This window comes from Equus quagga, chromosome 8 (genome assembly GCF_021613505.1).
Source record: "Equus quagga isolate Etosha38 chromosome 8, UCLA_HA_Equagga_1.0, whole genome shotgun sequence".
NCBI classification, from domain to species: Eukaryota; Metazoa; Chordata; class Mammalia; order Perissodactyla; family Equidae; genus Equus; species Equus quagga.
In genome coordinates, this window is record NC_060274.1 from 90,671,231 (window position 1) to 90,683,842 (window position 12,612).

General features: G+C 38.1%; 1 protein-coding gene across 3 annotated transcripts in view; it reads left to right on the plus strand.

The window, feature by feature from the left end:
• The window catches only part of ANLN (anillin, actin binding protein), a 59,919-nt gene that overhangs the window by 8,431 nt on the left and 38,876 nt on the right, over window positions 1-12,612 (plus strand). For all 3 annotated transcript variants that reach the window (XM_046669817.1, XM_046669819.1, XM_046669818.1), the window contains exons 3-7: window positions 432-740; window positions 4,922-5,307; window positions 6,433-6,661; window positions 8,589-8,779; window positions 9,058-9,165. In XM_046669817.1, coding sequence (XP_046525773.1) covers window positions 432-740; window positions 4,922-5,307; window positions 6,433-6,661; window positions 8,589-8,779; window positions 9,058-9,165 — 1,223 coding nt within the window. The remainder of the gene's footprint in view (window positions 1-431; window positions 741-4,921; window positions 5,308-6,432; window positions 6,662-8,588; window positions 8,780-9,057; window positions 9,166-12,612) is intronic.

The window sequence follows — 12,612 nt, forward strand, 5'->3', positions numbered from 1 at the left end:
TTAGCTTAGCTGTGTCACTTTAGGCAAGTAACGTAATTTCTCTGGGCTTGATTTTCTTACCTAAAAATGAAGTGATTGGGCTGTATGATCTTTAAAATCCCACACATTTGCTTATTCTGTGTGTGTGCACTTTTAATTTTCTGTTGTCTTAAGACTACATAAAGTATTATGCATATATCTTGGAATGTTATTTGAATTTATTTTTATTCAGGTTTTTTAAACCATAAATTATGTTTGCTTAAAAAGAAATCTCTTGTATCAGATTTTGAAGTTACTGAAAAAAGGAATTTTACGTATTTCTTGTTGTGAGTAAATCATTTAAAGGTTTAGAGAAACATATGATGTTTTATTAATTTGTTATGTGCCTACTGCAAGTTTTTCATGCTGTGAGAAATTATGGAATTTTGAATTTTTTTTCCTTTTTAATCTAGAGAAATCTTGTACAAAACCATCACCAAAAAAACGCTGTTCTGATAACACTGAAGTAGAAGTTTCTAACCTGGAAAATGAACAACCAGTTGAATCAGCTTCCGCAAAACCTTGTTCTCCGAGTCCTCTGTCTCCTCAGGCACAGCCACAGGCACCAGCTCCGGTCAGTGATTCCGCGGCTGTCCCAGCATCGCTGGGCTTGAGGAAAGGGCTGACCTCAAGATTGGAAGCAACTGCAGCCTCCTCAGTTAAAACACGAATGCAAAAACTGGCAGAGCAACGACGCCACTGGGATAATAATGAGATTACAGGTATAAATTATATGGATGGTATGGTCCTTAAATCTGTTTCAGTAAGTTTCGACTTGGTTTGTTGAAAATTTTATTTATCAGTTAACACGTGAAAGGTAAATGCTTTTGTTTTCTCTATATCCTGTGTATCCGTTGCTTGCACATGGTTTGTTTATCAATAGTATATTTATCAGTTGGTTGTATTCTCATTGAAGTAGATGGTGATGAGGTTCTTAGACCACAAAAGCTTGATCTTGTAACAGAATTATCTTATTTGCAATAGAAAACAGTAGAGAACAAACTATACTCTTGGCATTATTAACATTGCTGACCTTCACCTGCATGTTCAAGAAATCTTATTTCATGGATTCACTAATTAAATAAACTTGAGTGACTAAGGTATGCAGTGCTGTTCAATAGGAGAGAGAGAGAAAACTTCAAAACATTTATGAGCACCTACAAAGCATATTATTCTGCTAAGGTGCTGGAAATGGATGAAGTGACCTGATCTTTGCCCTTCATGGGCCCATAATCAGATGGAGAGCCTGAGAGCAGATCATGCAACAGGGTTGGTTATTTGTTCTGTGATAAATTTCATTTATCTCCCACCTTGTTATTAAAAGAACCTTGAGATGATTTACAAAAATACCGATATTACAAAACAAGAAAAATAAGGAAATCAGGGTGAAGAGAAGGAAAAACAAAGAAGTGAAGGGTAAAGTTAGTTTATTAAATATAGGCCTTAAGTTCATTCTTACCTCCTAGAGATGGTTCTGAACTTGCTAGCAGCCAGTGCAAAGACGTGAAACACTATCAGGTGCATGACTAATGTTTGTAAGATAAAAGCAGAATCATCATTGGCACTGGAGCCTGAGAGAACTTTCTTCCCTGTGTCCTCAAACATGACTCTGTGTGAGCTAGTAACTGTTATAAGGTTTCTCAAGGTAGACAGATGGCTTGGCTCGAAGCTCAGTTCAGTAAAAGCAGTTCCAAAGGGAGCCAGCACACTGCAGGTGGACCGCTCGTCGCGACTAGGCTTTACCCCAGGAAGCGTCCCTCGGCTTTGGCTCAGAGCCAGGCTCCTGTGTGTCAGAATCATTCAGACTGTTGGCTTGGAATCTCAGGAGTGCAGGGAGCCCTGGGGTGTGCTCCTTTTTTTTCCTTTTAAACCTCCCTAGGCAATTCTGATGCATAGCCAGAATTGAGACCAAGTAATCTGAAGAAATGGCTGGACTACATAGCCTTCAGGCAGTCTTCCATAAATAGTGATTCTTATAACTGAAATTTTGATAAGTCTTAGACAGCAAAGCATTTAGGATTATCCTTTCTGGCAGTGATGAAAATCTCAAGAGCAAATGCTTACTGTGTAAAGTGCTAGGCATTCTAAATATTTTTTATTCTAATATAGTATTTAATTCTTACAATAATCTTATGAGATACATACCACTTTTATCTTCATGTTATAGAAGAAACTGGGCTCAGAGAGGCTGAGGAAACTGCCCACGTTCAGCTGCTAAAATTCATACCCTGACTAGAGTGGTAGGGCTCAACTGTTGCCTGCTGTGCCCTGCCTGATGTTTTCGGGAGATGTAACAGGGGGCAGATATTCCGTGTTGTCAATTAAACATATTTATTTTAGTAGTGGGTACGGCTAACAATGCTTCTTTATAGTACATGAGGAGGCTAATCTGTAAATATGCCTGAATAGAAGGATGTCTCCTTTCTGTTTTGTAGGAAATATTTATGGGCAGTGGAATGTGGATTTTCCTTAAAAAAAAAAATAGAGGGTTGTGATTTAATGCATGGTCAAAAGAACAGCCTAGGCCCTAAGCATTAGGGCATAAAGCATTGCAGCAGTGATTTGGAATATTTTGAAAGCAAATGTTAACAAATGCCTACCTCGGCCTTGAAAATAAATCTCATTGGGGCATTATAGCCTGTCTAATTTTAAGCATTGAAACTTATGAGTAAAGAGTTTGTAATGAATGGTTTAGTGAATGCCAAACAAGACTGGGGGTATAAGCCAGTTAAATGTTTAAGAACTTATACTAAAATATAATTTATCTGAAGCCATTCTTCCCGACAGAGAATAGTTAGAAGAGCTAGAGGTCTATTAAGCCCATTCCTAAAACATGATGACAAAACTGTCGTCTGGTTAGAGGGCAGTGCTAATTCTAAGGAAAGTGATAGAGGTGTGCAAAAGGGTAGTATTGGGAAGGCGGTGATCAGGGAAGATTTTCTGGAGGAGGCAGGGATGGTTAAGCTGGATTTGAGGGGCAACTACCTTCAGACAGTGGAGATGTTCTAGGCAGAAGCAACAGCATTTATAAAAAGCACAGATGCCGTGAACATAGTGGGATATAAAGATTCAGTATTCTAGTATACAGCACATGTGGTAGAAAAGCAAGAGATAAATTTGAAGAAAGCCACAGGATCCAGAACGTTTGGAATTTAACTAGCAGGGGATGGGAATGTATTGGGAGACTTTAAGCAGGCACGATGTTGTATAAAGATCACTCTGGCATCAGAACTGAGGAGGCATTGAATAGTGCAGAGATTCGAAGCAAGAAGATCGGTTAGAAGGCTAGTGTTATAATTCAGATGCACAATGATGAAGGCTTATGGAAGTGAAGAGGAGAGGCTGGATTTGAGGGATTTAAGAGAAAGGATCTGGAGGACTTGATGACTGGATGGTAGAGATAGGGGAGAAAGGAGGAAGAGGCCAGGATGAGGAGGAACGTGTTTGGGGCAGTTTCAACTTCAGGTATGTTATTTGGGGTGCCTGTGGGATAGCCAAATGAAGTATTGGTAGTTAGAAGGAGACCATGAGGGATAGGCCGCAAGGACAGAACTAGTAGAGGATGATGTCGCAAATGGAAATACAAGGCCTGCAAGGCGTGTACTGGCGTCTATTGACATTAGCAAAATCGTCTTCAAGGCAGTGGTGTAGGCAGAAGGTGGGTTGAAGTGAGTTGAGTGGTGACTGAATATTGTCCAGGGACAGAGGGACAGTAGCTAAAAGGGAGTGTATGTTGATGGGAGATTGTTTGTTTTTGGTTTTAAGATTAGAGGGACTTGAGCATATTTATGTGCAGAGAAAAAAGTCTGTAGAGAGGAAGAGGGTTATTTGGAGCAAGATCCCTGAGAGGGTTTTGGAGGGGTAGGATTGAAAATTCAAGCAGAGGTATAAGCCTTGGACAATAGGAGGGATGCCTCTCCATTGACTGAATTTGTGGAATAGAAAGTGCCATGAACTTTGACTCCCTTAGGTACTCTTTATGCATGCAGGCCCAGATCCTTTGTAAGTTAAATATTATTTATTTGAGATTTATCTCCAAATGAAGTAACTGTGCAGAAAAACATTTTAGTCTAACCCTGTGCTATCCAATACCATAGACACTAGTCACAAGTAGTTTTCAAAATTTAAATTAGTTGAAATGAAATGAAATTAGGTTTCCTAGTGGCCCTAGCCACATATCAAATGCTCATTAGCCACATATGGCTAGTGTTTACTATACTGGACAGCATGAATATAGAACATCTGCATTGTTTCAGAAAGTTCTATTATACAGCATTGCTTTGATCTTTTTTTTTCTTTTTTGGTGAGGAAGATTGGCCTAGAGCTAGCATCTGTTGCCAATCCTCCTCTTTTTGCTTGAGGAATATTGTTACTGAGCTAACATCTGTGCCAGTCTTCTTCCATTTTGCATGTGGGATGCCACCACAGCATGGCCTGATGAGCAGTGTGTAGGTCCTCACCCAGGCTTGGAATCCGTGAACTCCAGGCTGCTGAAGCAGAGCACATGAACTTAACCACTACACCATGGGTTGGCCCCCCAACCCATTTTTAAAACAAAAAATTCCTATGGAATATGTAATCCTAAATTGTGCAGTGTTATAACATCAAGAATTGATTCTGAAAATATAACCTAAATATATGATATCTTATAGCATCCATAATTTATAAAAAATGGAAAAATATAGGTGTAACAAAGTGTTTTTTTAATTTGGATTAAGTATCATCTGATTTGAAAAGATGCTGTCATATTTAAGCAGCTTGGTAGTTTCAAGCATATGAGAGCTTTTTACTAGTTCTTAAACCTATTAACTTCATTTAAACATTCTGAATGGAGTGACCCTGGTATTACACATACATATAACTCTTGAATGTGGGTTTTAATTCTCTCTGAAAACATTTCCAGATGATATACCTGAAAGCTCACTCATCTCAGCAGTGCCATCAGAGGAAAAGGCTGCCTCCCCTCCCAAACCATCCGTTTCAGATGCCTCAGCAACTCCAGTTGGGAGAAGGGGCCGTCTGGCCAACCTTGCTGCAACTATTTGCTCCTGGGAAGATGATGTAAATTACTCATCTGCAAAGCAAAACAGTGCACCAGAACAGCCTGGTACCACTTGTTTATCCAAATTTTCTTCTGCAAGTGGAGCATCTGCCAGGATCAATAGCAGCAGTGTTAAGCAGGAAGCTACATGCTGTTCCCAAAGGGATGGCGATGCCTCTTTGAATAAAGCCCCATCCTCCACTGCTGCGGGTGCATCTTTGATTAATGTTGCAGTTTCCAGCTCTGTGGTAAGTAAATACAATTTTGGTCTTTGGAAACCTTTCCTTTCTTTGCTATGAGTGATAATGTATATATATGTGTAGCTATGTATTTTATGACATATACATAGTGTATTTACATGTATTTTTAGAATATCGGTTTCATAGAAAGTAAAAATCATAAATTTGGTATCCTGTCCCAAGATAAATTAACAGTTGACAACTAAATTACACTGATTTAATGCAATTCCAAAGTATATAATATGAAATGATGGAGTCTCTTAGTCTTCAGGGAGAGCACTGAAAATTACTCTTTCCATTAGAATGCCTTATGTATGTGTATAAATAAGAGATATCAAATATCTGAAAACTGGTAGCTATAGTTACCTTGAAAAGGCAGTTGTCACGGGTAGGTGCAATACTTTCACTGTATAACCTTTCAAAATGTTTGAAAGGTTACCTTGCACATGTATTACCTTAACAGTTTTTAAAAACAATCTTAAAAAACCAAAAAAGAGAAAGAATGTTGTGTTTCTGAGCATTGTCTTTCGGTGTAGAGCCAGGTTGTAGAGTTAGACAGACCTGCGTTCAACCCCAGCTCTGCCACATAATTAGAAGTGTGGCTTTGGACAAGTTACTTAATCTCGCCAAACCTTATTTTTCCATTTGTAAAACGAGAAAGAATGGGTTATGGGGAGGATTAAATGAGATAATGTGCATAAAACCCTTAGCATAATGCTTGGCACTTACTAAGTACTCAATAATTTATTACAGTTAGCCATCAGTATATGATACAGTTTTGTTAAATTAATATTGACAATTAAAATACAAAAAAATACATAATTTGGTCTAATACGGTTAAAATTTATAAAGGTACTAGTGTGATAATATGAAACAAATTGTTGTTTAAATAGTGAATGACCCTAACCCTCAAACTAAATTACTCATTAATATATTATGCAGACTAAACTACATATTATAATTGGAATAATAGCATTTTCTAAGTTGACTTTTTTCAAACCTTTCAAATTGGTTTGATCTATTAGGAAGCAGGAACATTTTTTTCATGAGTTTTTACATAAAGCTTAGCAAGCAAAGAACTATCTTTCGATATTGTGAATGTTGTTATTTACCCTAAGTATTATCATGTTTCAGAAAGCTACTTCTCCCCAAGTGAAATCTTCTACTACATCCATTACTGATGCTAAAAATTGTGAAGTACAAAATCCTGAGCTACTTCAAAAAACTCCTGTTAGTCCTCTGAAAACAGAAGTATTGAAACCAGTTGGGAAGTCGACTGTATCCCAGACAGTTCGGCCCAAAGAAGAATTGAGTAGAGAAATTTGTCTGCAGTCTCAATCTAAAGGCAAATCTACAACACCAGGTTATGTATTTTTAAAAAATCTAAAGTTACTGCTGACTATTTTCAGGGTATCTGTTCTTGGCATTTTAAATATTCAGTTGTGAATGGTACAGTGTTGGTTTGCCAGGGCAAATGCCTGAATGTATCAAATGAGACTTTTTCAAACTTTATTTGATTGATTGAATATTCATTAGAGCAGACTAGCCCAGTTACTGGTCAAAGTATTTAACCTGTTACATTTTAACAGTTTAAACTTGCTTTTCTCCAGAATGACCATGTTAGATACTTTCTTCTATACTTCTTGATGCAGACAGAGCATATACAACTGGAACTCACATTGTAAGGCATAATGGAAAAACATTCTTGTAACCAAGTATGCAGAGCAGTCTTCTCAAACTTCACTATGAAGGCACCCCTAATAGCAAAGGGAAGTGAATGTATACACAAATGACTCCATTCCCAATTATATTTATATGTGTGTGTATTGTGTGTGAGTATATACATATGAAAGTTCAAAATTGCTTAGTAGCAAATTGATGCTCTAGGAAGCCCATATTTATCTCGTGGCGATTTATACCTTCTGGCATATCCCACCCTCACTGTGACAGTGGTTGAGAAACAGAGGACTGAAAAATATGGTTCAAATATATGGTAATATAGTTTACTTTGAGCTATATTCTTTTTTTATTAGAATTGCTCTTGGAAAGACTGTTTTAAATATAAATGTTAACTTCTTGAAAATATAATCTCTCCAGAAACTATAGTTCATCGTAAAAGAGAAATAGACAGAGAGATGAGAGTGGGGAATCCATTAGTTATGGGGTAAGTAGAAACCTGCAGTCAGTTTCCAGATGAGCCAAAATGAGAATTGGAAACAATAGCAAAATCTCCACATGGAATAGGACTAAGTTACTCCCAACCTTCTAAAGATTTATGGCATAGATAAGAAGCATTCTTTTATTATTCTTGGCTACCCAGAAAACATTAACAGGGCCTCAGAGATGTTTATTTTACGTTTCCTTCTATTCTTAATGGCCTCTAGTTTGAGATATGGGATGAAGTAGGTAATAAGTGACATATGGAGTCTTCAAACCATGGCCAAGGATCAAATTCTGTCCTTCACCAGTTTTTGCAAATCAAAATTTTATTGGAACACATAGCCATGCCCATTAATTGTCTCTGGCTGCTTTCAGCTTCAGTGCAGAATAGAGTAGTTGCAACAACAGCCTTATGGGCCTGCAAAGCCCAGAAGTATTTACTCTCTGGCTCTTTATAGGAAAATGTTTGGCAATTACTGATATAGATAAATCTCCTTTTGTATCATACAACTGTAGTAGCCTCATGATGGAGGTGATATATATCCCATTTGTTCTACTTTCTATGTACCTCATATTATTTCAAATGAGTACAATTTTAAGACTGTAAAATCAAGACATCCTTTGGTAAAGTGAATAACCCCTAATTCTTCTTTTTGAGAGAGAAAAAAGATTTAATCTCTGGATTTTCGTGTGTTAGGCTTCCTAAAGGCAAAATAAAATAAATTGGGCTATAGAAATGTAAGTAGATGAGTTATTGTGGCCAGGACACTTGGTGGTTAGGGGATATTATTAATACCATACGGTCAATTTCCAACCATTTATGTTCTGATTATTTAGTTAAAAGGTTTTCTAATTCCTCCTGTCCTCTTACTCTACATTTTAAAAATTTTTCTTGTTTTTTTTTTAAAGAACTAAACCCTCTAAGTAAATTTTAGGACATGGAATTAAATAATATAATGAAAATTTAAAAAAAAATTTTTGAACTGTTTTCATGCTTTTGCTTTCTGAATGAATATTCTGAGTAGAATGAAAGCATTTTGGAGTTGTACTGGATTTTAGAACTTTTTCCATAGAAGTCGTAATTGTTGCTTATTCTGCATAGCCTCCAAAAATGTGTGTATTTTCTGTAGGAGGAGCAGGCATCAAACCTTTCCTGGAACGCTTTGGAGAGCGTTGTCAAGAACACAGCAAAGAAAGTCCAGGTCGCAGCACACCCCATAGAACCCCCATTGTCACTCCAAATACAAAGGCCATCCAAGAAAGATTATTCAAGCAAAACGAGTCTTCATCTACTTCCCATTTAGCACAACAGCTCAAGAAGGTATGGCTTACTGCTTTTAACATTATTCGTTGCATGGCCTCAGCATAGAACCTAGAAATCAAATTGTGAATTCTGATACCAGTCTTTTTGACTGAGATAAATAGCATCTTGATTCTGTCTCACTTATTCCAAATTAGAAATATTATTGTCCTGTATTCCATGTGTATTGTGAATTTATTAATCTTAAAACTGAAGATAAGCAAAGTTAGTAGTGTTTAGATATTATTCTTAAACATACTATTGATTCTTGTGTAAAATAGAACTTTTGATGGTCTTAGGAACGTGAAAAAGAACTAGCATGTCTTCGTGGCCGATTTGATAGGGGCAATTTATGGAGTGCAGAAAAAGGAGAAAACTCAAGAAGCAAACAACTAGAAACCCAACAGGTACTGTAAACAAGGAATATAAAAGTGAACTTGGTACCAAAGTAATGCTGGGATCTAACTTGTGGTTCTGTATTATAAATAAATCTTTATATATTTCCCTGTTCCATTTAACTCTGCCACTTTCCATTTGTAAATTCCTTCAGTGTTCTTACCATCTCTGCTTTTCTCTTGTGATATTTTCCCCTTCAGTGGAACTCTTTTCTGTATTCACTGATGACCTACTTAAAATCAAATTTTAAAAAATTATTCTCATTCATTTGATTTCAGATTCTTTTTAACGTTCTACTTAGATAGTGGTTCTAAAATGTTTCTCAGAATCAACTTTTCTCATTAATGATTGTATACCTCTCCCTAAATACCAAGCTTTTAGACTAGCTATAATCCTTTCAGTCACCAAATACCTCCCAGATTTCTCTTTACTCCTATATTACTTCCTGTCGTTTCATTAATCAGCCTTCAACAAAAATCCCTACTTGTAAATATAAACTATGTTCTGTTTCATTTACATGCCTCCTGTGTACAAAGTGCTGTGTTAGGATATATTTTTAAGCTAAAAATAATAGAATTATATTGAAAGTGGGTACCAGTAGAAAAAGAACGATAATTTCAACCAGTATTCTTTGAGAAATGATTGATTTTTTTTCATGTGTTCTTTTGCTTAACAAAAAATGTTTCCCAGAGTTCTGATCTCAACTCTTTTTTGTTCTCACTTGCCCTGGGACATCTCTTCCCAGTACTTATATCTAGCTTTAGCCAAGAACGGAAAGGCTAATGATGCTCAGTTATGCTTGAGAGAGTGCCTTCTCTCCTGAACTCTAAGCCTGCTTGGCTAGTAGAGCTCTCTGCGCTTTGCTGTAGTATCCTCTCGTGTAGTCTGTTTCTTCACTTAGGGCTTTGCTCTGTATCTCGTCATCTAAAGCAGTCTGGGAGTTCTTCCTTGGCTCCTTCATATTCTTACAGTGTCTTCCCACCTCCTGGCTTGTAGTGCGCACACACAACACACACACATCCAGTGATACATTTTGTAAATCTGTCACCAAGCTACCTTGTCCTCTGCATTTTCCTCGGTGATTGCCTTAATTACTAACATAGCTTTGTGTTGGACACCCTGCTTCTAGTCTGGCTTTTCACATCTTACCCATTGCTGCCAGAGAGATGTTTTTAAAAGGCAAATATTTACATATTCATTTGCTTAAAATCCTGGAGAGCTTCTCATAGCCATCATCAGAAAAATGTTTAAAATGTTTGCCTTGACATCTAGAATCATTCAGAATCCAGCTCCTCCCCACTGCTCCTCCACACATGTGCTGCAATCCTGTCATACAGACCATTTGCAGTTTCTCAAATGTACCCATCTTTTCAGATCTCCTGGCCTTTGTCTTGCTATTCTCTCTGCATCTCCATGGTGAGCTCCTTCATTAAGAATAGGTCAAAGTTTACTCCGCTCTGGAAATCCTTACTTGGTCCTTTTCCCAAGGGGTCCCTCTGTTTTTCATCTATGTCATCCTGCATTTACTTCAACTGGAATATTATCTTCCTGTAATTTTTTTAACTTTGCTTTCCACCACCGTCTGTGAGAGCCTTATCCATCTCTACCTGTGTTGTTAGTGCTTGGCCCACAGTAGAAGCTCAATAAATTTGTCTTTGAAGGAAGGAGTGAATGTGCTAATCCTTCCCATCAGCCTATATCAAGTTATTACCTGTCATCTTAGAACAAAAATAACTCTTTACCCCTTACTCCCCTCTCTTTCTTTGCCTCCTTTTCATCCAAACTCTTACAGAAGAGTTGTCTCTACTTGGTGCTTTCAGTTTTTCTCCTCCCTTCTCACTTGTTCTCTCGCCACTCGGGCTCTTACCACTACCTGCTCCACGGACTACTACTGTTACGAAGTTCACCAGTGATCTTCGGTATTCAATTTTCAGGAGTTTCACTTGACCTATTCGCTGCATTTGACATTGCTGATCACTCTGTTCTGTTTGAAGCACTTTCTTCATTTGGTTGCCAGTATATCATATTCTTTTGATTTTCCTTCTACATTTCTGGAAAGTATAGGGCAACAATTCTTAAACTATTTTGTGCTAAATAATTCCTGATAATCCTGTGGAATTCCTCCCTGGATGGTTGCACATATGCATGTAAACAAACTTCCTAGTACAATTACAGGGAGTTCAGGGGTCTCTCCCCTCAAAGCTCATCTGTGGTTCCCACAGAAGGAGCAGCCAAAGAGATAGGAAGAAAAAGCAGTTGAGTATCAGGTCACTAGAGTCAAGGGAAGAAAGAACCTTTCAGAAGGAAGGAGTGGTCGGTATTGTCAAGTGTTTGTTGTTAAATGTGGACTGGCCTGAGACCACTGGGTTTTGAAATAAGGAGCTTGTCATGACTTGGCAAGAGCAAGTGAAGTTGTGAGGGTGGAATGTGGGTAGCAGTGGATGAAGAGCAGAGCCTGTGAGTGTAGGCAGTCCTCAGAAGTTTGGTTCTAAAGGTTAGGGGAGAAAGGATGTGGTGGCTGGAAGGGGATGAGGAAGTGAAGTATGATTTGTGTTTGTTTTGTTCTTTCTGAGGCAACTGAAGTCAATTTTAGAGTCAATGAGGAGGAGCTAGTAGAATGTAAGATGTTGATGATAGAGGAGAAAGAGGTGAAATTGATGGAATTGGTTAAATCTTTGAAGAGGTAAGAGTGGGTAAACTCCAGAGCACAGTGAAGAGAAAGGATGAGGACAGTTTCCTGGTGTGATAAAAAGGAAGAAGGAAAGCCTTTTGGGGGGCCTAGTAGTTTTAGAGCTATGGTGACAGAAAACTGGTAGATTTTGGGTCTGATAGCTTCTGTTTTGTTCATCCTTAGGGGAGGAAAGGTGAAATAACTCTCTGGAGGATGAAGGAGAGAACTGACTTGGAAAGAGGACTAGTGGCTAATTTTGAGACTCAGGTGGGGTTTGAGAGCATAAATTTATAGTGGAACCAAACCAAACAGTTGTGAGTTTTTTCTTTAGTTATGTCCAAAGAGCCTGGAAATAGACATGGAGAAATTGAGTTGTTCCAGTGTTGGGGTTTTGACAGATAAGAGGAATGGTAGTACAGTTGAGATGAGGAAGTGGAAGATAATGGTTGAAGTGAAGGGTCATGAGATCTAACCTGGATGGAGGTGTAAGAAAATAGGTAGGGGGGCTTGCCCCGTGGCCGAGTGGTTAAGTTCGTGCACTCCGCTGCAGGCGGCCCAGTGTTTCGTTAGCTCAAATCCTGGGCGCGGACATGGCACTGCTCATCAGACCACGCTGAGGCAGCGTCCCACATGCCACAACTAGAAGAACCCACAACGAAGAATACACAACTATGTACCGGGGGGCTTTGGGGAGAAAAAGGAAAAAATAAAATCTTTAAAAAAAAAAGAAAATAGGTAGGGCAACAGGAAGAAAAGTATCAAATGACCAGAGGTCTACATGAGGCCA